The sequence below is a fragment of the Arachis duranensis genome, chromosome 8, assembly GCF_000817695.3.
Source record: "Arachis duranensis cultivar V14167 chromosome 8, aradu.V14167.gnm2.J7QH, whole genome shotgun sequence".
NCBI lineage: Eukaryota > Viridiplantae > Streptophyta > Magnoliopsida > Fabales > Fabaceae > Arachis > Arachis duranensis.
Genome location: NC_029779.3, coordinates 7,008,355 through 7,031,532, shown reverse-complemented (window position 1 = coordinate 7,031,532; position 23,178 = coordinate 7,008,355). Strand labels below are relative to the sequence as shown.

At 35.1% G+C, this 23,178-nt stretch overlaps 3 protein-coding genes across 6 annotated transcripts; all 3 read right to left on the bottom strand.

The window, feature by feature from the left end:
* Positions 1 to 5,799: 5,799 nt before the first annotated feature.
* LOC107460515 (protein yippee-like At4g27745) lies at positions 5,800 to 8,153 on the bottom strand. 3 transcript variants are annotated; one of them, XM_016078890.3, is made up of 4 exons: positions 8,033 to 8,153; positions 7,735 to 7,767; positions 7,486 to 7,616; positions 5,800 to 6,312 (listed from the first exon to the last, which is right to left on the bottom strand). In XM_016078890.3, the coding sequence occupies exons 3-4, from the start codon at positions 7,576 to 7,578 to the stop codon at positions 6,085 to 6,087; spliced, it is 321 nt and encodes a 106-aa protein (XP_015934376.1). In that variant the 5' UTR covers positions 7,579 to 7,616; positions 7,735 to 7,767; positions 8,033 to 8,153; the 3' UTR covers positions 5,800 to 6,084. The 3 variants fall into 3 exon arrangements, with proteins under 3 accessions (XP_015934376.1, XP_015934375.1, XP_020984308.1); XM_016078889.3 differs by having other exon boundaries at positions 7,486 to 7,613; positions 8,033 to 8,138; XM_021128649.2 differs by lacking the exon at positions 8,033 to 8,153 and having other exon boundaries at positions 7,486 to 7,613; positions 7,735 to 7,958.
* Positions 8,154 to 15,391: 7,238 nt separating this feature from the next.
* On the bottom strand, positions 15,392 to 18,337 carry LOC107460513 (uncharacterized). The gene is made up of 8 exons (XM_016078884.3): positions 18,192 to 18,337; positions 17,784 to 17,865; positions 17,580 to 17,647; positions 17,384 to 17,481; positions 16,761 to 16,897; positions 16,589 to 16,656; positions 15,948 to 16,011; positions 15,392 to 15,687 (listed from the first exon to the last, which is right to left on the bottom strand). Exons 1-8 carry the CDS (start codon positions 18,200 to 18,202, stop codon positions 15,670 to 15,672), a joined length of 546 nt encoding a protein of 181 aa, XP_015934370.1. The 5' UTR covers positions 18,203 to 18,337; the 3' UTR covers positions 15,392 to 15,669.
* A 425-nt stretch (positions 18,338 to 18,762) lies between these two features.
* On the bottom strand, positions 18,763 to 22,936 carry LOC107460521 (U-box domain-containing protein 44). 2 transcript variants are annotated; one of them, XM_016078898.3, is made up of 5 exons: positions 22,711 to 22,936; positions 20,885 to 22,015; positions 20,492 to 20,795; positions 19,937 to 20,427; positions 18,763 to 19,859 (listed from the first exon to the last, which is right to left on the bottom strand). In XM_016078898.3, exons 1-5 carry the CDS (start codon positions 22,906 to 22,908, stop codon positions 18,864 to 18,866), a joined length of 3,120 nt encoding a protein of 1,039 aa, XP_015934384.1. In that variant the 5' UTR covers positions 22,909 to 22,936; the 3' UTR covers positions 18,763 to 18,863. The 2 variants fall into 2 exon arrangements, with proteins under 2 accessions (XP_015934384.1, XP_015934385.1); XM_016078899.3 differs by having other exon boundaries at positions 18,802 to 19,859; positions 20,885 to 22,140; positions 22,711 to 22,849.
* Positions 22,937 to 23,178: the final 242 nt, after the last annotated feature.

Here is a 23,178-nt window from a genome sequence, read left to right as displayed (position 1 = left end):
TATCCCAAGACACTTAGTTGATCTTTATCAAGCATTTTTGAAAAAAGATGACAAAAAAAAGAGACAAATATTGTTTTAAATGATATTGTTGAAAATTATACCATTCATTATGAAATACTTAATTTTTTGAGGATCCTGAAGAAAATATTGGCCATTTGATATGTTGATGAAAAATGTTTAATACTTAGGTTTGTTAAGTATTTATATAAATAAATAACGTAACAAATTTATTATTAAGTTTTATTTTCTATGTATTTGAATTTCAAGTATGATGTATATAAATAATATTTAATAAAATATTTATGTTTATGTTTATGAATTTCAAAATTACTAAATGTGTCAAGTTATAAAATAATAATAATAGTAGTAATAATAATAAAATTTTAGTATATGACATTATTTTGATGAACATTGCTTTTTAGAAAAACATCAAGAATACAATTTTATTGTGCATGTACTGCTAAATAATGCACTATTATTATTTGTCTTTGAAAAAAATAATAAGGATATATAATGAAGATGTTTGCTTTGCGGATAGTATAAGTTCGCATATCATTCTCAAAAGTAATATATATTTTACTCATCTTGTACCAAAAGAAGAATATATTAATACTATTATTGGCTAAGGCAATGTGATAGAAGGTTTCCGAAGAGGTATAATTTTATTTTTCAAAGGAATAAAATTCATAATAAATAATAAACTATTGTCTACCAAATCTCTAAGAAACTTGTTGAGTATTAAAGATATTTGTCAAAATGGATATCATATTAAAATAATGAATGAGAAAAATCATGAGTACTTATATATTACAACTCATGATTCAAATAAAAAAGTTATATGTCACCAAAAAAAATAAAAAGGTTATATTAAAAAAGTTATCCTCATTTTTATCTGGGTTATATTATACTAAAATTAGTGCAACTAAATCACATGCCATTGTAAATCAAAAGTTTACTAGCCCAAATGAATTTATAATTTAGCATGATCGATTGGGTTATCCTGGAACAATAATAATGTAAAAAATTATTGGAAACTCCCATGAACATTCACTAAGGAACCAGAAGATTCTTATATATATCTAGTGAATTTTGTTGCGCTGCATGTTCTCAAGGAAAACTAATTTTAAGGCCATCATTAGTAAAAATTGGATTTGAGTCCCCTGAATTTCTTGAAAGAATTCAAGGTGATATATGTCGACCTGTTCATCCACCATGTGGATCTTTTAGATATTTCATGATCCTAATAGATGCATCTTCGAGATGGTCACATGTGTGCTTATTATCTTTTCGCAACCTGACATTTGCGAGATTACTTGCCCAAATTATTCGATTAAAAGCACAGTTTCCAAAAAATTTAATCAAAGCAATTCGTCTTGATAATGCTGGTGAATTCACTTCCTAAGCCTTTGATGCTTATTGTATGGCTAACGGAATAAGCGTTAAACATTTAGTAGCTCATGTTCACGCACAAAATGGGTTAGTAGAATCACTTATTAAACGACTCCAATTAATTGCTAGACCCTTACTTATGAGAACAAATCTTTCAACCTCTGTTTAGGGTATGCAATTTTACATGCTACACCACTTATTCGTTTGAGGCCAACAAGTTACCATCAATTCTCTCCTCTGCAATTACCTTTCGGCCAACAGCCAAATATTTTCCCTTTGAGGATATTTGGATGTGCGATATATGTTCTAATTGCCCAAACTTTTCGCACTAAAATAGGACCCTAAAGAAAATTAAGAATTTATGTCGGATATGATTCTCTTTCTATAGTGAGGTATCTTGAGATACAAACAGAAGATGTGTTTAAAACTCGATTTGGAGATTGTCATTTTGATAAATCAAAATTTTTAACATTAGGATAAGAGAATAAGCTTCTTGAAAAAGAACTTAATTGAAATGCATCATCCTTAATGCATTTAGATCCTCGATCAGGGCAATGTGAACTAGAAGTTCAAAAGATTATACATTTGCAAAGAATAGCAAATGAATTCCTGATGTATTTTTTGATATGAAAAGGATTACTAAATCCTATATACTAGCTGATATGCTCCATTTCGAATTAATGTCCCAGTCGGACAAATGACCACCGAAATAAATTCACGTTAGAAGCGTGGTAGGCCTATCGGTTCTAAAAATAAAAATTCTTGAAAAAGAAAAGAGGTAAATACTATTCCCATTGAAAATGATAAAGACATAGTAAAGACACATGCAGTTGTCTAAAATTTTGATATAATTTTGTCTCCAGAAGACGTTCAAGTACCTGAAAATTGTGAAAATGATAAGATTTCGATAAATTATGTCTTTATAAGAGAAAAATGGAACATAAATAAAATAATTGTCAATGAACTATTTGCATATAATGCATTACACATCATGTATGAAAGTAAGGATCTTGAGCCAAGAACAGACGAAGAACGTCAACAAAGGAATGATTGACCGAAATAGGAAGAAGCTTTGAAGGTTGAGTTTAACTCACTTGCAAAAGGTGAAGTCTTTGAACCTGTAATCCGTACACCAGAAGATGTAAAACCTGTTCGATAGAGAAGTGAATTTGTGAGAAAATGAAAGAAGAAAAAAGAAGTTGTACGCTGCAAAACTCGAATTGTGGCGCAATGTTTTTCACAAAGGGCCGGTATAGACTATGAAGAAATATACTACCCTGTAGTAAATGCAATAACATTGCGTTATTTGGTCAATTTATCCGCATATCATAAACTACATATGCATCTAATGGATGTGGTGACAACCTATTTATATGGATCATTAGATCTTGATATCTATATGAAAGTCTCTGAAGGTCTAAAGATATCTAAACCATTCCATGAATATTCACAGGGGTTATACTCAGTGCAAAGATCTTTATATGGTCTAAAGCCATCTAGACGAATGTGGTATAATCGTTTTAGTGAGTATCTCGCCAAAAACTAATTCAAGAATGATAATATATGCCCATGTGTTTTCATAAAGAAATTTGCATCTGAATTCATTATAATTGTTATGTACGTTGATGATTTAAATATCATTGGAACCCTTGAAAAGATTCCAACAATTATAAAAACTTTAAAAGAAGAGTTTGAGATGAAAGAACTTGGAAAGACTAAATTATGTCTACAGATCAAGTATACAAAAAATAGGATCTTTATTCATTAAACAACATACACAGAAAAGATCTTGAAGAGATTTTATATGGATAAGTCACATCTATTAAGTACCTCAATGATTGTAAGGTCTCTAGATGTGGAAAAAGATTAATTCTGTCCTAAAGAAGAAAATAAAGATATCCTTGATCATGAAGTACCATATCTCAGTGCCATTAGAGCACTAATGTATCTTGCTAATAATACACAACTTGATATATTATTTACCGTGAATTTACTATTAAGGTAAAGTTCTTCTCCAATCAAAAGACATTGGAATGGAATCAAATAAATTTTTTTCGATATCTTCATGGAACAATTGATATGAGTTTGTTTTATCCATATAAATCTAAGTCACAATTAGTTGGCTATACAGATACTTGATACTTATCTGATCCACACAAAGGAATAGACTATAGCAGCTATATTATGGAGGTCCACGAAATAGACTATAGTAGCAACATCCTCTAATCATGCTGAAATACTAGCAATACATGAAGCAAGTCGCAAGTATTTTTGCCTTAAGAGTTTGATCCAATATATTCTGTTATCATGTGGACTGATTAATCATAAGATAGCTCAAACTGTTCTATTTGAAGATAATACAACATGCATTGCTCAACTTAAAGATAGATATATCAAAGATGATAGAACAAAACATATTTCTCCCAAATTTTTTTTCACTCATGATCTTCAAAATCAAGAGACAATTGATGTCCGACAAATCCGCTTAAGCGATAATCTGACATATTAATTTACAAAGTCGCTTCCAAAATTCTCCTTTAAAAGATTGGTACATCAGATTGGGATGCGTCGATTTCGAAATATTAAATAATGTTGACAAGAGGGGGATGCTGTATTTTTTTTTTCTTGATCAATTTTTTTATCCCTATTGGATTTTTCTTAACAAGATTTTTAACGAGGCAGTTATCATCACAAAAGATATTCTACTCTTTTTCTTTCACTAATTTTTTTCACGGAATTTTTCTTTAGTAAAGTTTTAACGAGACATATTTTTATATGGTCATTCAAAGAGAAGTGTTATGATAAGGATGCATGAGGTAGACCAAACTAATACTTGAGCAACTAACTTTTTCAAGTGAAAAGTTTAGATTATCAAGGCAAGACTTTAGTTAATTATATTTGAAATTTTAACTTTTATACGCCTATAAATCCAGAAGCCTAATATGAGGAATATTACAGAGCAATAACAACAAACACTCTTCTCCTTTATATGCTACAACATATAATATATGAATCATTTTATATTAAGATATTAATTAGGTGAACTCTACCATGTCCTCTCTAAAATAAAGGGTAAATTATCCCTTGTGGTATATATAGTGATTATTGATAAATTGTCTTTCAACCAGAGTTCCAAAGTTCGAATAAGATCGTCAAATCTAATTGCTATCTCTAATACGATCGCTATAAAATCCTAAAAACGAAAAAGCTAAAAAACTGATAGAAATTTGTGATATATTAGTTAAAAATGATGATAATTGGTGCGTGAAAGAAAAAACCAAGGTATTTTATTTTTTATTTTTCTCTTTAATTGCTCTTAAATTATTTTTCAATAATTATTCAGATAATAAAAATCTTAAAATGATAATTATTGACTCATTGTTTTTTTGACTAACTAATATTTTGATTTGTGTTTGTTATATAGTTATACAAGACTACGAGGGTTGGTTATTTGAAAAGGAGTATCATTGTTGATTCGACTGAATTTTAAGAAAAATACTATGAGAAGAGGTGTATTTGGTGGGAATTATGAAAATGACACTACTATCAAATTTCAAGAGAAACATCACGTCAATTGAAAAGAAAAGAGAAAAGAAAAGATAACGTAAATTTTGGAGCTCTGGTAGAAAAATAATTTATAAATAATTACTGTATATATCACAAGGGGTAATTTACCCTTTATTTTAAAAAAAAATAGAATAAAATTCACCTATTAATTATGCTGAATATTAATACTAGAATGATCTATTTATACTTTATTTTATATTTATTTTCTTTCTTATTTATTTATTTATTTATTTTCTCTTCTTTATTTATTTATTTCACAACAAAAAGAAGCCCATGGCTGCATTTGTTACTAGAAATCTGAAACAGAACAAAAATAATTTAAAAAAATAAGAAAGTTAAATAGATGATACCAACATATGGTCATTTTGAGTGACGCATACTTCTTCCCCTTAACTAGTAATCTTGGGCATGCAATCTCAATTGCTCAAACAAGATTATCTCCAGGATTATGATATCTATGGTTCTATCGCAAAAAATAAAGAGACGATGAGATCATGAGAGACATAACCAATTTAGACAAAAAAAGACAACTATGTCCGTGTCCTGTTACAAATTTTTCTTAGCTTTTTGTATACAAAATCTCAGGGAACCAAAAAGTAATGAAGATAGAACTTTTCTGTCTAAATATATCCTAATTTTCGTCTCAAAGCATTTACCACACAACCTCACAATGATACTGGAATCAGTGGAATAAAATCCTCTACGAAATTAAGTGCTAAATCAGTGATAGGTAAATCAATTTCTTTCTGTTCACTTCCCCTCTAATTACCTGAATCTTTAGAAGTAAGCATACTAAAAGAACCATATCAATGGTAAGGAAAAGAAACTAAATGCATGAGTGGATTAAGCTAAACAAAAAATATTATACAGATATATGTAAAATGGCATAGTTTGCAGCAGATACTGTTCTCAAAAGATTTCTCAAGTTGATATCCACAGACCAGAAGATGAATCTTACAAGTTCAATTGTAGTCATATAGCACAAGGGAATAATGCAAGTTGGAGAAAACAATAAGAAATTTCAAATTGGGTAAGGCAAGAACTTCCTGTACAAGACGACCAGCACAAACCATGAACGAACGTAGACATAAAAGACGATCAAGCAGCATTGTAATTCATACGGGAGTGCTACCAGTTCTCCCTAACTATTTTTGACTTCTCGAGTATGAATTTCCCTTCCTTGTACTTCTGGGATGCTTCGTAAGCTTTTTCATACTTCCAACCCAAGACCTCACGGCAATCACCACAATAAACATCAGCAACGGTGTGAAGGCCAGTCATGAGATGCCTGTCTTCTTTTGGTCCTGTGACAACATTCATGGCATGGGAAAAAAGAAAAGCTCGGCCGTTTCTTCCCTAAGTTATATGAAGAATATCAGAACCTGATCAAGTAATGCTTTTGCAAGATGTAAAACCAAAGAAAAATGAAGTTGACATATCAAGGTCAACAGTGAGATTCCTATAGTTGGGATGCATGTGAAGTCCAAATGAAAAAACAGATATCCCTGGAGCACTGTTAAAATCTCAGAAAGATGAAACGATGATAAGCATGAAAATGTATAGATAAATTCTATTTGTACATCACTTTGTGTGGACATAATAATACATGATAACCATTTGATGCGTCGGAAAAGACAGTTGCAATAGAATTTAAAATAAACACAACCATGTTTTTGGCTGTAGATTGGAGAAGTATGTTGCAACAACATATCCAAGAACCATGTTCGTATATCATGGCTCGCTGTTGGCAATCATCGTGATATGAGGCTCAGCAAATGCCTCTCTACCACATTTGAAATGATGTTTTCAACAAAAAATCATACTTGCTATGATGATAACCAAACATTGCAATTCAATGCAACTGTCGTTTTCTGAACAGGCAAAATAATTGATTGTAAACAATGTCTTAAGCATTGCCAACCAGAATCGACATTATCACCATCAGTTTCACTCTATCACTGCTCCACAGACTACACTATAACAAGCATGAAAATGTTCAATTTACTTGGAGCAGTAATGCATCAAGAAATTCATCAGTGCTGACATATAGAGTATGGATGCATTCGATTATTTCTATGATTGAGAAATGTACATTGTCAACTGAACCACAGAATTCACAGGGTTCCAGTGATTCACTGCATTCCCAGAATATTTTCCATTCCTAAAATCACCCCACTCTGCCTATCCTTATCACAAAACATATTCTAGCAGTAATCATAACCCTAAATTAATAAAGTCATCAAATTCAGCTACCACTGTACCTTTCAAATACCTTGAATAGGTGGATAAGTGTTTGGATTGAAGGGGGAAAACAGAGTAAAGATAAGTGAAATAACATAAAGAGGATAGGCAGTTGCAGATGGAGAAATTTCACAAAGCCGCAGTAAAATTCACATCTAAGATATAAGAATAAGTAACATTCCCATCAAAATCCTGGTCCCCCAAAATATAAAGATAGCAAAGCAGAAAAAAGGGATGAGAAAGAGAAAGGAAGAAAAGAAAAAGAGAGAAAAAAGGATGTTTCTTCACCTGAAAAGCCTTAGAAATGATATCATCATGGAGTGACACATGGTTTCTACAATTACAGCAACTGTACAAGCGAGGCCCTATCAGTTCCGCCATGAAATTGGTACAGAATTTTCAGATCAAATACCTCACTGCTGCAAAATTCAAACCGAATCTCAGTTACCCCAAGATGGAAAGGTTAAACCTTTATATTGCAATTGAATCAGATACAGAAAAAAAAGTTAGAGCTGATGAAACTCGAAAGTTGTTTACCTGCAATATGCTAAGTGATGATGACACAAAACTCTGCAATATTAAGATAAGAATCACAATTTAAATTCAATTAAATTAAAAAGGCGTTAGCGTGAAGGAGTAGGCTAGGATTAATTGATCACAAAGCTGAGTGAAGATTCCCAATTTAAGAGTCTAGAAAAAAGAAGAGAGATATGTGGCCATCAGATAAAGACAGAGCCTTTTAATTTAAGGGCTAAAAATGCATAGTAACTATTGTGAAGAATATTAATGTGTTTTCGTATTATAATGCCTCATTTGATTTGAGTTAAAAATGTACCTGATCACTGATCAGAATTCACAACCCTGTGGCCACGGAACTAACAAAAAAAACATGGGGATCGATGAGGACTGAGCCAGAAAAATCAAACTTGGATTTGTCCATATAATAATAATAATAATAATAAAGGACGAAGAGAGGCACGGGATGATAAATGTATGTGGAATGGTAAATCAGGAATTATTCGTTGCTTAAGAATGAAATGGGGGTTAAGTCAAGGCAATGATAAGTATCGGAAATTGTCAAACATTTATAATAGATATAAATAAATAAATAGAAAGAGGAGCGAAAGATGAGAAGGAAGCTGTCATTGTTGCAAGAGATGAGTCACTAGGATTGTGGGGTATGCAACTCAAATACTGGTTCTGACTGTGATTTGGTATTTAATTTTGAAATTTATTATTTGAGAGAGTTGAGTTAGGTAGTGATGGTAGTGGTGGCATGAAATCTACGCTGGCGAAGTGACATGTATCCATGGGCGTGCCAAATTTTACAAACCTAGGTAAATTCGTGAACAATTGTTTTTTGTGGACAAAGTTTCTCAACAATATTTTGGGCCAAAAAAAGAAATGCTATCTTCAATTTATTTTTGGTTGACTTGACAAAGGAAACAGAAACAAAAACAAAAAAAAAAAGAAAAGAAAGCGTACAAGACTGGAAGAAGGAACCAGTCTGCTTCTGCTCTAATGATCACATCAAGTTCCTCTCTTAGAGATAACCGTTCAGTATAATCAAACGTCCTTCGAGCTCCTCTCTTAGCCATCCAATTCGCAATGCTATTAGCTTCACGATGTACCAGATCAAAGTAGACTTCCCAATTGTTAGAGACAAGTTCTTGAATTTTTATCACAAGGTCTCTCTCAGGATATTGATGGATTTGAAGGAGGAGGTACACCTCTAAACAATCAATTTCACACACCACCTGCTTAATGCCATAATTTCTAGCCAAAACCATACCCTTCCAAAGAGCCAAAAGCTCACATATGAGAATACTCCACTCCGACAAAGTCCTAAGGCAACCTTTAACCCAGTTTTCTTTAGAATCTCTAAAAACACAACCAAACCTTGCTATAATTCCAGCATGACCAACACTGACGTCACTATTCAACTTGAAAAAAGTTTGACGGAGGAAGGGTCCAAATCTTATTTTGCATCTCAGGAACAAACAGCATTTTCTTTGTCACAATACTTTCAAAACTCACGCCGTTTTCTTAGCAAGAAAAACCACCTTGCTAAACGCCCAAGCCTCATCTGGAACAAAAATATCATTGCATTGATCCCGCCAAATCTACCACTGTTAAAGTGGTGAGTTTTGAAAGGTGAAAGAGGGACTTCACGAAACTCAGAGAAGGGAGAGTGTGTATCTTGTTCACATCTCAATCACCATTCTACTGAAAAATAGAAATGCAAAAACTGAACATACAAAGGAATACTGTTGATATATATATAGTCACTAATTACTCTACTGCTAACTAATTTTTCTAAGCCCACTACACTAACTAATTAGTAGAAGTGTTAAGTCATGTAACACCTCCTTTCAAGCCAGAACCAGTTATATCCATCATTCTGAGCTTGTCATGACAGTCTTGAAACATCTTTGGAGTTAAGGCTTTAGTCAATATATCTGCAGTTTGATTAACAGTTGAAATAGGAAGCAATTTTGTCACTTGTTCCTGCCATTTGTCTCGAACAACATGACAATCTATCTCTATATGCTTAGTTCTTTCATGAAAAACTGGATTGGCCGCAACATGCAAGGCCGATTGACTATCACAATATATTGCAATTGGCTTACTCAATTCAATCTTCAAGTCTCCAAGTATATTTGTGATCCATTGCGCTTCTCTGGTAGCCATTGCAAGGGCCCTATATTCTGCCTCACATGAAGAATTGGCCACTGTGTTTTGTTTCTTGCTTTTTCAGGATACAATAGAAGTTCCTATGAAGAAACAATACCCTGAAATTGATCTCCTTGTGTCTGAGCAGGCTCCCCAATCACTGTCTGAAAAATCAGTTGGTTCCAAGTTAGTTTGGGATGAGAACATTAGACCCATGGCAGGTTTGGCCTTGAGGTATCTTAATACTCTGATGGCTGCTTCAAAGTGTTTGTCAGTAGCACAGTCTAAGAATTGGCTTAATTTTCCTACTGCATATCCAATATCAGGTCGGGTATTGGTCAAATAGAGTAATCTTCCTACTAATCTTCTATATTCAGATGCTGAATTGAGTAAACTTCCTGAATCTTTTGCCAATTTTATTGTGTAATCCATTGGTGTAGTTGCTGCCTTTGCATCCATTAATCCATACTCCTTCAATAGGTCGATGCAATATTTTCGTTGACATACTGCAATGCCCCTCTTGCTTCGAGCTATTTCAAGGCCTAGAAAAAAATTTAAGTCACCCAAATCTTTGATCTTAAACAAATCATGCAAGTGCTTCTTGACAGACCCAATTTCATCCATGTTATTTCCAGCAACAATTAAGTCATCTACATATACCAAGATGGCTGTGAATTGTGAACCATGACATTTTGTGAAGAGACTATAATCATTTCGAGATTGAGTGTAGCCAAAATCGATCAAAGTGGTTGATAATTTGGTGTTCCATTGTCTGCTGGCCTGCTTCAAACCATACAAGGATCTGTCTAATCTACAAACTAAGTCTGGTGAAGGTAATGTTAAACCTGGAGGGGGTCGCATGTATACTTCTTCAGCTAAATCTCCATGTAAAAATGCAGTGTTGACATCTAATTGGTGTACAAACCAATTCTTTACGGCTGCTATTGACAAAATTATCCTCAGTGTGTTCATTTTTACCACGGGACTGTAGGTTTCAAAGTAATCCACCCCTGCTATTTGAGTGAAGCCTTGAGCTACAAGTCTTGCCTTGTATCTCTCCACAGATTCATCAGGATTCAATTTCAACCTGAACACCCATTTGCACCCTACTGCTTTTTTAGCATGAGGAAGCTTGGTAAGAGTCCAAGTTCGGTTTTCCTTTAGAGCAATTAATTCTGCATTGATAGCTTCTTGCCAGTTTGGATCACAAACTGCCTCAGCATAGGTTTTTGGTTCTTTGTATTTGGCAAGGTTGAATTTTTGTGTGATTGACTCAGGTGATAAAGGAAGAAGAGAAACTGGGGACTCAGACTCAAAGAAAAGAATGGAAGACTTGTCAAAAAATTGATCTGCCTGGTTTAGTAACATATTTGTGTAATTTTCAAAAAAATCTTGAGAAGAATATGATAAATTGTGTGAAATGTTAGAAAAATCATTTGCTGATGCATTCATGCTATTGCAGTGATAATCATTGAGGTATGTGGGACGTCTTCTTTCTCTTAAGGGTCTTCTAGGTTGTGATGCTATGTCAGGAAATAGATGCATGTTTGAGTTAGTGTGGTGATGCGGTGATGGATGTAAAGAATCTAAATGAGATGATAGATGCATGGTATCTAACCAACCTTGGGAAAAAGAAGGTTCATCTAGATCTAGAAATGGATCCTCAAATAAAGATGCATGATGCAATTTTGGGACAGTTTGCATTTGTCTATTTTCATCATTGCTTGAAAGTTCCTGTAATGCAAATGGGAAAAAATTTTCATAGAATTGAACATTTCTAGAAATGAAAATGTTTCTACTCTTAACATTGTAAAGAATGTGTCCTTTAACTCCATCTTTGACCCCCAAGTATACACACTTGAGAGCTCTTTCATCTAGTTTTGTTCTATGTGTTGTTAATGTTGATGCATATCCGAGACAGCCAAACACCTTGAGGTATGATATATCAGGTAATTTTTGTTTCAAAATGTAGTAGGGTGACTGGTTTTGCAGTAGAGTACTAGGAATTCTGTTTATTAGATGCACCGAATGTCCTACTGCAAAGTTCCAGAACCTTTTAGGCATGTTTGAGTGAAACATCAATGCTCTTGTAATTTCTAAAATGTGTTGATGTTTCCTCTCTACTATGCTATTTTGTTGAGGAGTCTCAACACAGGTAGTTTGATGTATTATACCCTTAGATGCATAGAAATTTGGCAGCTTAAATTCATTTCCATTATCTGTTCTAACCTTTTTAACTACCATGCCAAACTGAGTTTCAACCATTTTAACATAATTTTTGACCAAATCAGTGGCTTCTCCTTTTGATTTCATAAAATATAGCCATGTAAATCTACTTTTGTCGTCAACCACAGTTAAAAAGTATTTGAAACCAGAAATTGAAACTGTATTTATAGGTCCCCAAATGTCCATATGGACAATGTCAAATTTATTTTCACTCTTTGAAACTCTAGTTGCATATGGTAATCTTTTTTGTTTTGCATAGTGACATGAGTCACAAGGATTATTACAAGCAGAAAAATTCTAAGTCATTGTATTCTTTTTTCATTACAACAATTCTATCATGAGGTATGTGTCCTAATTTGAGGTGCCAGAGCTCAGAGTTATCTAATTGTGCAGGCTGAACAGCTAGTGCAGATGCAGATGAAAGAATAGATGAAGATGCAGATTGTGCAGGCTGAATAGTCAGTGCAGATGTAAATGAAAGAACAGATGAAGATGCAGCTTGAACAGGTATGAGGTTTTCAAAATCATACAAGCCTCTTCTCTGTTCAGCTACACCAATTGTCTTCATGGTAATCTTTTCCTGAATTTCACAACCAAATTCATCAAATGTAAGTTTTAATTTTGAATCGGCAGTCAATTTAGACACAGATATTAGATTAAACTTGAATGTTGGAATATAAAACACATGAAACAATTTAAACTGGTCTGAGAATACTATGGTTCCTGCATATTGGGTTATTGTACTGGTACCATCAGGCATATTAATAAGAACAGGTTTTATTTGATATAGACACTGAAAGAATGACTTTGAATAGACAACATGATTTGTAGCACCTGAGTCAATGACCCAGGATTTTGGACTGAAATTAGACATTGACATTATGTAAGAGATACCTTGACTTGACGGAAGTGTGGTGGCAACAATTTGATTTATGCTATGCTTTGGTTGTGCATCTTGCTGATTCAAGAGAGCTAATAATGCTTCCTTTTGCTCTAAAGTAAAGCCAAGCTCAGAATTGCCAAATGCTTCTTGAGATTGATTGCTATTATCATCACTTTCTTCAGCAACCAAATTGTTAATAGAGGCACCACCATTCTTGAAATGAGGAGGGAACCCATGCTTTTTATAGCATGTGTCTATTAGATGGCCATTTTTGCCACAATGACTACACTGTTTTGAACCTCTTCCAGTCTTGTGATAATTGCCATGGCCTCCCCTACCTCCTTTGCCTCTACCCCTTCCTCTAATAATTCCACCATCAGTTCTTGCATTGGTTATCAATGCCTTCCCTTCAACTATTTCATTCATGTTAAACTACCTCTCTTGCTGAAGCAAATCAGAAAAAACTGCGTCTACTTTGGGCAATGGTTTCATCAGCATGATTTGAGATCGTACAGTAGAATATTGATCATTCAATCCACGCAAGAGTCTTACAACACTTGAGTCTTCCTTATAACCTCTCAATATATTCAATTCACAGGTGCAGTTTTCAGAACATCTTGAACAGATCGGAATCGGGCGCAAATTATCTAATTCTTCCCAAATCTCTTTCAATTTTGTATAGTAAGCAGTAATTGTTAACTCTCCTTGTCTTGTAGCAAATAGATCTTCCTCTAGTTCTGCAATTCTATATATGTCTCCGTGACAGTACCTATGCTTTAATTCTTTCAACAATTCCTCAGCAGAATTTATCCACACTACACTCTTAGCTATCTCAGGGCTTAAAGATTGATTAATCAAAGAAACTACATATGTGTTAGACCGTTCCCATGCTTCAAACAACGCAGTTCCTCTTTCAGGTTTTTTAATTGATCCATTTACAAATCCTAGTTTATTCTTTGATGTAAGTGTTCTCCACATAGCTTTCTCCCAAATTTGATAATTGTTTCCTACTAGAAGAGTCGAAAGTAAAGAAGAACCTGAATTTTCTCCGGGATGCAGAAAATAGGGACTCGCTGGATCCAATGCAGGATTTGATTGCGTTCTTGTTGCATTCGATTGCATAAGATTGATCTGGTTAACCAAACTTGCAAGAGCCTGAATGTCTACAGAAGAGAACGGTGGATTGTTATCTGACGCCATTTCTTCAATTTCTTGCTCTGGATTCAATTTTAAAGAAAATTTCAAGAACTGATGGATTTGTGAAATTTTCGCCCTAGAACTCGCTGATCGGATCACTATTTGTCTGGACTAGTTTTGTGCAAAACAAAGTAGCTCTCATCAATCTCTATTGTGTGAGTTCAAAGGAGAAGGAAGAAGAAGAAGAAACAAAGAAGATGAAGAAACGGAGAAGAAGATGAAATTGAAGAGGAAAGAAAGAAGGAGAAGAAGATGAAATTGAATTTGCAAGAAGAAGGAATTGAAACTACATGCAGGTTAATTGAAGACGAGATGAAGTTGCATTCAAGTTTCTTTCGAAGTTTCTCAACCCTTCTATCCACGCTCACCGCACCATGTTAAAGTGGTGAGTTCTGGAAGGTGAAAGAGAGACTTCACGAAACTCAGAGAAGGGAGAGTGTGTATCTTGTTCACATCTCAATCACCATTCTACTGAAAAATAGAAATGCAAAAACTGAACATACAAAGGAATACTGTTGATATATATAGTCACTAATTACTCTACTGCTAACTAATTTTTCTAAGCCCAGTACACTAGCTAACCAGTAGAAGTGTTAAGTCATGTAACAACTACAAACCAGGAACGATAAGATAACAGTTCTCACTCATAGCCTTTCGAATCCAAACCTCTAAGAAAACTTAATTAGCATTTCGCTGTAAGGAAGGATCAAGATTATTTCCACACCGCCTTAGCTTTGCCATAATATCTAATGCAATGAGCAACTAATTCCGCCCCTTCGTGACACCTGGGACAAATCTCATTAATTGCCAAGCCGCACTTATGACGAAAGCTTTGAGTCGGAAGAGAATCATGGAGACAAGGCCAAATGAGGAATTTGGTCTTTTCTGAAATCTTAGATTTCCACACCCAATCCCAATTCGGATCATCTCTCCATCAAAAGTGCTACTTAGCTAGCCAAGAATACCCATCCTGAATGCTATACACCCCGTTAATTGAAAAAAAAAATTTGAGAAGATCTATTCGCGTACATTATAGAGTAACTGCAGAAAGAAAGTTTGTTTAAGAGAGCTAAATACTGAAAGGGTGCAAATTTGACCTAACAACGTCTCTATCTAACTCTATATAAGGAAGGAATTGCATTCTTTACAAATCAGAAAAGAGAACGCCTCTCCTGAGCTGCTTTAGTGTAGATTTAAGAATTTGCAAATATCTCCTTCCAATGATTCAAAATCTCCTTTCATTACTCTTAAGCAAATGTACAAAACTTTTGCACTTTCAACACGCAGAAACAGTGTGGATTCCATACCTGAAATCTACGTAAAAGGAGTACTGTGTAACAAAATTCTTTTCTTTTCTTTTTTTTTTTTTACTGTTTACACCGGTATAATAGATTAGTGGCCAAGCACATTTATGATGGACTCTAAAATCAGATCATAGACCCAGAAAATGAGAGCTCGTCCATCGTTGGTGGTATACAACTCTTACAGCATCTTCAATCGAGTCGCTCCATCTACATAAATATTCAAATCAGTGCAAATATACAATATCAAGCACTCAGTAGAGGATTCAAATTTTGGGCAAAAGAAGAAATGCATGGAAATTTAATTGGCTTTTCAATGTAACACCAAAAAGTTCTATTTGTTCAAATCAACATAAGAAAGAGAAATCTGAAAAGCGTTGTTTTTTATTGCGACATCAAAGAACAAAGATATGAGACCTACATGAATTACTATGGAATATGAAAGGAGGAAAACATGTATCATTCAATACCTTCCAAAGACCATCATTGAGATAATGCAGGTTGTCAACCCCAATTCCCTTGTTGATTGCTTTTCTGAAACCATGAAAGTAATTTAACTTCGTGAGTGGAACAATAACCAGGGAAGGCTTGCAACTCCAATTCCCTGATTTTATACCAGACACGTCATAACATCACTTTGTTTCTGCATTGACTTCCTTTTCTAAGTTTTATTCCTTGATCAGAAGCAAAAATGCTGAGACATAGATGCAAGCAATATTGATATTATAAGCAATGAAGGTATAAACATAGTCTTCAGGTGAGCTAGTTCCATTAACACACCATAAACCAAGATCTAGGTTTTTCTTTCACGTCAACTTTTTTTTCCTGAATCATTTATGGCAGAGTATTGACAACTAGAAATTCTAACAGATACCATGCTTATCAATTAAGTGGTGATTCATTCAGTCCATTCTTCACTAGTTAACATGCTAATGGTGTTTTCACCAACTTACATGAAGACATTATTAGCTAAATACGAACAGGCTGAATACATAACTTTATATTAACTTAAAAGAAGGAACCTCTGGCAGAGTTTGAATAGTTGGGCCAAAAGAATAATTTATTTCACTCAGCATGTCCCATGTAATAAGAGATAAGGCAAGCTTCTTACATGTCTTTTGCTGACATTTTTGTAAAGCCAATAGCAAGAGCATGCTGTTTCCCTTCAGCCATGACAGCCTGAGACCAGATAAATGCATGATATGCCAAAAGTTAGTATAAATACACCACGACCAAATGCAAACTTTGTGTATAACAACTAGTTAAGAAAAAGATGTCAGTACCACAGGACTTTCAGCCTCCACTTCCTCATCCAAAGCACCACCAGGAGACGTAAGGCCAGGGCACATTATGTTTGCACCCGACAACACAAATCTTATTGCACCACGGTCAACTTGTAGTTTCTTCATTATATTTGGATCTGTAAAACCAAAAGCAATAATACAATTCATATGAAATATAAGAGATGAACACTTGCAAAACTTTATACCAATTCAGAATTTCCGTTCATTACTCCTCTAACATTATATGCATAGAAGAAGCCAATAAACCATGTTATTGAATGTTTTCCTTTATTCTGCTGCTGTAATAGAAATCAATCCCAACCACCAAACTTCCGCTGCCATGCTTAAGAAACGGATGCAAAGTTAAATCCGACTAATGTCTAATCACCATTTTTATTTGAGCTCTGTACCAATTTCTATACAAAGTTAAATCTATGTCACACAATCATGGGTAAGCTTCATAACTGTTTTGATTGGATACACATGCAATAAAGAACCATGGAAGATAACCAGTCAAATCACTCACTGGAATGCAATGAAAATTATTCATCAACTTGCACATTTATTCAAGAAGAAAGAGTATAGACAAGTTAAAATTAGAGGAAACACATATACGAACTTACATTGATGGAGAAGTCGCAATGTGGGCATGTATGGTCCATCCCGGACACTGAAAAACAAAGGCACATTGTTCACTAGCACCAGATTCAGATGGTTCTGACTAGAGCAGGAGCAAGAAAAATCAAGCAGTTAGCACTTAACAACCATAAAATTTGTGAAACAACGAAACGCACAATCAAAAATAAATAAATAACAAACCATTTAGCAACTATAAGAGGGGACTTCTTAGGAAGTATATCATCCAATACTGGTTCCAAACCAGGATACTACAAAGGCGTAACTGAAGTCAGTGCCATAAATAACATAAGAGTGCAACGAGAAGATAAATTCATACTTTGTTGGATTTGTTATGTCAAGGTTAAAATTTACAACAAAAAGCCAAGCCCAAAAAAGGAATTTCACCTCCTCTGCGATACTTTGTCGAATTTTTCGTTGAACAGAGGCCTTCACTTGATTCTGAGCAGACACATCCTCAAACGAAAATCTGAAAATGAACTCACAAAAAAGGGGTCCTTATTATTTTCTTTTTAAAGCAGTTAAATCTGAATGTATATAGGCAGAGACACATAACAGCTTGAATTCAGGGAACGAAAAAGTGAGAATCTGATTCAGAGGGTTTCGTGTGGTTCCGATTAAGACACCATGCAATTATTATTAACAAAACCCGAACAAATAATAGGAAAGGAAATTAGAAATTGAAAACCGAAATTAAAAAGAAAAAAAAAAGAAGGAAGAGGAGGAACGGCATGAGAATCTAGATAGTAATATTGAGTAGATATCCGTGTAGGTAAGCATGTGTTTGGAGCGTACTTTTTGAACATCTTTGTTGAGGTTTTCAAGTGTGATGTGAAGAATGAAGCGAGTTTGATCGATGAGAATGCCACTCAGAAAGCTACACACTGACCACTGCAGACACTCAGGAAGAAGAGATGCAAACGCAACTCAATTGTCGATGGGCCTAACCCTACTTTCTACTCATATTTTGGGCCTCATCTGGCTCAAAAAAAAAAATGGATGCCTATTTTTTAAGATATTACATTACATATTTACAACCATTCAAGTCTTTCCATAATTTTCATTCATGCATAAAGAGTATAGTATTACATGGGATGAAATGTTGCATAAATATTCAAGTATGAAAACAATAGGGTTAGTAGTTAAATTCATCCTGAAAGATCACCTATTTTTTAGATTAGTTCTCAAATAATTTTTTTAATTATATTAGTCAGATAAAATGTAAATTAAATTGATCATTCCGTTAGTTAGTTGATGATGTGTCACATTAAGTGACACGTGGCATGATGATATATCACATTATACGTTATTATCTAATTAACGGAAAGACCAATTTGACTTACGTTTTATCTTTTAAGGACTAATATAACTAAAAAATGATTTGAGGACTAATTTAAAGAATAAATAATCTTTCAAGACGAATTTAACTATTAACTCGAAAACAACATGAATGATTAAGAATGGTTCCTAAAAATAAGAAGATTGTTTATCAAGTAGACCTAATTGAGCAAGGCCTTTAGCTGCAAGACTTTTCAAACGGCTGTCTTTGCTCTGAGTTATGTCCACCAAGGGCATTGTGGCCATAGCCTTATACTTATTTCTCACTTCATCAAGTTGAAAGATTTGGCCTAATGCTGTTAGAGTTTTTTCCTGCAACCTTGAAGCTGGAACACTCAAGAGCTTTATCATTGGTGCAACAGCGTTTGCATCCACCAGCACCTTACTTCCACTATAATGTGTTTGGCCGTCAAGCAAAGTCATTAGAGCATCTAAAGATGCTTCGCATGTTCCAACGTCTTGTTCCGAGAGCATCCGCACAAGGGGTTCCAAGGCCTTCCCTTGTAACATGCAGAATGAAGACTCTATCGTACATGTACCTAAATGTGCTGGGCACCCTGTTTCCTGTGCTGTGAAGCACCGTTTCAAAACGCTCGCCTTCTTTATCGGCTTGCTCAAGCAGTATGAGCTTTCAGAAAGCTGCTTCATCGAAATAGCTGCCTTCTGTTTTGAAAGAGGTGTTCCAGAAGCCAGCAATTGCACCAACACCGGGATCATGCCTGCTTCAGCTACTCTCTTCTGCCACTCCGGATTTGCCGACACAGTAAATCGACCAAGGGCTTCGACAGAATTCTCTGTCACTTGCTTTCTGTGTGAGGCATGTTTATGCTGATCTTTAAGGCATGCCGAAATAGTTTGAAGTGCCCCAGAATCCAGAAGCCACTCGGTTATGTGTGTCTCCTTTGGTAGTCTAGAGATGATGCCGATAGCAGCAACCATCTCTTCAGCGTCATCAGAAGCTTGGATGATGTTCATCAAAACCTTAATGAACCTTTCAGTTATGTGTGATGAGATATTCCTGTGGTCACCATCTTCTGTCAAGCAATAACAAAGCTTCAAGGCATTCACCCGAACTGCGTGGGTGTTAAGCTCTACCAAGTGGACCAATACTTTAGCAGCCGAGATCTGCGTTGATTGGAACAATGCAACTTGTTATTAAACAATTAATGAATGAAAATTGTTTGACATATAAAAGTAGAGACCTGTCTCAACCACATTCTGATGGTGAAGCCGGAGAGAGACTGGCATAGTGCCTGAAAGGCTTTGAGAATCATGTTTTGTACATCAAGTTCTGTCAAAGAAACCAGAGAGAAGAATTTATATACTTGTTCCTCCGAATCAAGCAACAATACACGTTCCTCTTCAGCTTGTTGGTGGGTGGTTGATATGGCAAGATGCATTATTGTTGCAACGATCAGTTCCTGCAGAGCAGGTGACTGTAAACTGTGAGAGTATAGCAACTCTAATAGCGGTCGAGTAACACCTTGCTTAATCATCAGCATGCCATTCTCCAGCAAGCTTGACAGCTTAAGTAAACACTTTACAACCACTTTCTTGATTTCCACATCATTTTCCAAGAGCAGTCCAAGAAGAGGTCTCACTGCCCCATCTTTAACTAAGGACAATTTATTCTGCTCAGTCAATTCAATTTCGGACACGGTTTCGGCCATGAGTATTTTCACATTCTTTGCTCCTACAAGTGACGGAGATTAGGAAAGCAAGACAAACAATAAACATAACAGAAATTCATGGAATACCTGTGGAAAGGTTCAGTAGCAAAGGCTTAAGATAATTTGCCTTTGCCATCTCTATAACATTTTGGTCAAGGAAAGACAGGTTCTCCAGAAGCTCATGTGCAATTTTGGCTGCTTCAACGTCATCACTATTTAACATTGTCACTATTAGAAGTATGCCTCCTTGAACGTTTCCTATGAGTTGAAGCAAGATGTTAGTTTTGGATAACTCCAAAAGCAACTTCAATGCTAGTTTGCTTTCCTCAATTTGACGCGCAAGTGAGTGAACAATCGATCGAAGTGCACCATCCACTTTTGCAATGCCTTGCTGCCATAAACAAGTGTTTGTTAGTTACTAGTTAGTCTCTTATACGCAAAACTCAAGATTGTGCTCTTTAGAGTTAACACTTAACACACCTTGTTGTCTGTGTCATCCTTTGCAAGCAAAGACAGTATGAGCAGAACACGCTTCCTTATTTCACGGTTTCTAGAACCAAGAAGTCCAATAAGAAGAGCTATGAAATTCTCCATTTTCAACCACTCTAGGTGTATCTGTCTCTCTAAGCATAGATCCTGCAGCTTGTCTAAGGATTCAAGCACTTGCTCTTGTTCATTTGTTTCAAGCAGGGACTTGATGGTAGAAATGGTGATGATTGTATTCCTGTCCTTCCACTCTTGAATAGAGTGGCGAAGAGTCTTATTGGGCCTTAAGATTCGAGTGTCGAGGGGCAACATGGTCAATGGACAGAGAGTGTTCCCTTGGGAGAACCACCTTTGTATTGCACTTCTCTCGAATGTCTTGCGAGAAGAAGTTTCAACAGGGTCCAGCATAATATCTCCAGAGATTGGACAGTAAAATGAATGCAGAGGCTCTAAAGGGGTCCTGCCTAAAGAATTTCGCTTTTCAAAGTACCTAATTTCTTTCTCTTGCACTGAGGTTATCAAATCAGCCCTTTCAAGCACTGCAATAAGCTTCTCCATGCGAAGAGCTTCTGCCACATCTTTCCTGGACCGTGCACTTTCCATTTCGCGTTTCAACTCTTGGAATTCTCTCTTCAACGCATCACTCTCCTTCGGGACACCCATGGCATCTGCAATACAACACAACAACTCATTCGCATACGTTCCATCCAAATTCCTCTCTTGTATCGCACCCTCAACTTTTTCCAAAACTTGTTCGTCTTCATCTTCATACTCCACATCTAACATCTCGCTTATATCTTTGCTTGCAAGAGGAATCAGCCTCAGGGCTCGCCTTATTTCTTCTCCGCAGCATTTCAAACGTGCAACCATCCTTCTCGAATTCATCAAAACATAAATCTTACTTCTACCGTGCCCCTCAAAAACCAGCTGCTTAGCAACCGTAATAGCTTGGTTGAGAACATCCAAGGCATCTTTCAAGCTCTCAGGATTCTCTATATCCTCTATTGGTAAAGACTTCAAAATAGAAGAGATCTTCTCCAACTGATTCGAGAACTTGTTGAAATTTTCCTTCTGAATCACAACCTCGTTCGTTAATTTGACAGTATCAAATATATTTAAGACCACCTGGGAAAGTAATTCAGCCGCTATTGCATCACTCATTTTACTTCGGATAATGATAAACTTCAGTTTTTATAAAAATTCAAAACTCGTTTTCTTCCAATCAATCTAGCATGAAGAGATGTAGAAACCTGACAAAAATGTGAATACTTGATTAATTCTTTATATCTGCAATTCTGTACCTCAGACACTGAACTTCACATGAAGTTGATAGCTGAAAGCCGTTAGATAAAGTTTTAGTAAAATCAGTTGAATCATCTAACGACTTTCAATTATCAACTTCTGCAGCTTAGTTTCCACCACCTCAAACACTATACATAGGTTTTCATCCGATCAAAAGATTAAGATATAAAGTTGAAGTTCAATTATGACATATCTTCATTGACACAAATGAACGGAAAATCAAATAATTCACTTCCAATTCCCATATGTAGTGCTTAGAATGAAGCTTGGATTCTCAGAAATTGTAAGGTAAGGAACATTAGTTTAAAAAAAAAATAAATACACAGACACACACAAATGCACACCAAAAAGGTCATTCCCTAACCCTGTGGCACTGAAAACAAAATCAAAGATTGAAGACAATTGGAATATAGATACTATAATATATCCTCAGCCATCAAATCCAGCAACTTTAATATATGATTATGCTACATACTACAAAGTATAGCTTCAGAAACCAGAGAGATGCAGGAACATACCTGAGTCTTCCCAGAACTTTCTCGGAAAATGGTAAGCTGACAAAATCTCCCAGAAAACAAAAGAGAGATTAAAGAAAAATGAAATTGTGATAGAAAAATCATCTGTCCGTACTTAGACCGAGAAGTTAGGGGAAAAAATTGAAGACAGTTGATTATGGAGAAAAGTAAGCCTTGAATTGAAGAAACCATTCTCTCCATGACTGTTGACTCAGTCGGTTTCGTTGACTCAGACTCCTTAGTCGTTACTTCCAAGTTGCAACGACCAAAACTAATTACTTTTCTAATTAATATTACAATTTAATTTTGATAAATGACAAATAAAATAGTTTTACACATTACTATATTAAAATAAAAAACCCTATTTTTTAGGTCTATCAAGTTAATGTTTTTTTAGACGTCGAAGTCCAAGGCTGCAGTGTGGAACACGTAAAAGTGGCGCCAAATGCAATAACGGTGATTGTGAAACCC

Excerpts from the sequence above, each read along its gene's own strand:
- LOC107460521 (XM_016078898.3), bottom strand. The coding sequence starts at position 22,908 with ATGGAGAGAATGGTTTCTTCAATTCAAGGCTTACTTTTCTCCATAATC. Across the intron at positions 20,796-20,884 it reads AGGATGACACAGACAACAAG|CAAGGCATTGCAAAAGTGGA; the intron begins GTGTGTTAAGTG and ends TGTTTATGGCAG. Across the intron at positions 20,428-20,491 it reads GCTACTGAACCTTTCCACAG|GAGCAAAGAATGTGAAAATA; the intron begins GTATTCCATGAA and ends CGTCACTTGTAG.
- LOC107460515 (XM_016078890.3), bottom strand. The coding sequence starts at position 7,578 with ATGGCGGAACTGATAGGGCCTCGCTTGTACAGTTGCTGTAATTGTAGA. Across the intron at positions 6,313-7,485 it reads TCATTTCTAAGGCTTTTCAG|GGAAGAAACGGCCGAGCTTT; the intron begins GTGAAGAAACAT and ends CATATAACTTAG.
- LOC107460513 (XM_016078884.3), bottom strand. Across the intron at positions 17,648-17,783 it reads GACAAAGTATCGCAGAGGAG|TATCCTGGTTTGGAACCAGT; the intron begins GTGAAATTCCTT and ends ACGCCTTTGTAG. Across the intron at positions 17,482-17,579 it reads CCTCTTATAGTTGCTAAATG|TCAGAACCATCTGAATCTGG; the intron begins GTTTGTTATTTA and ends CTCCTGCTCTAG.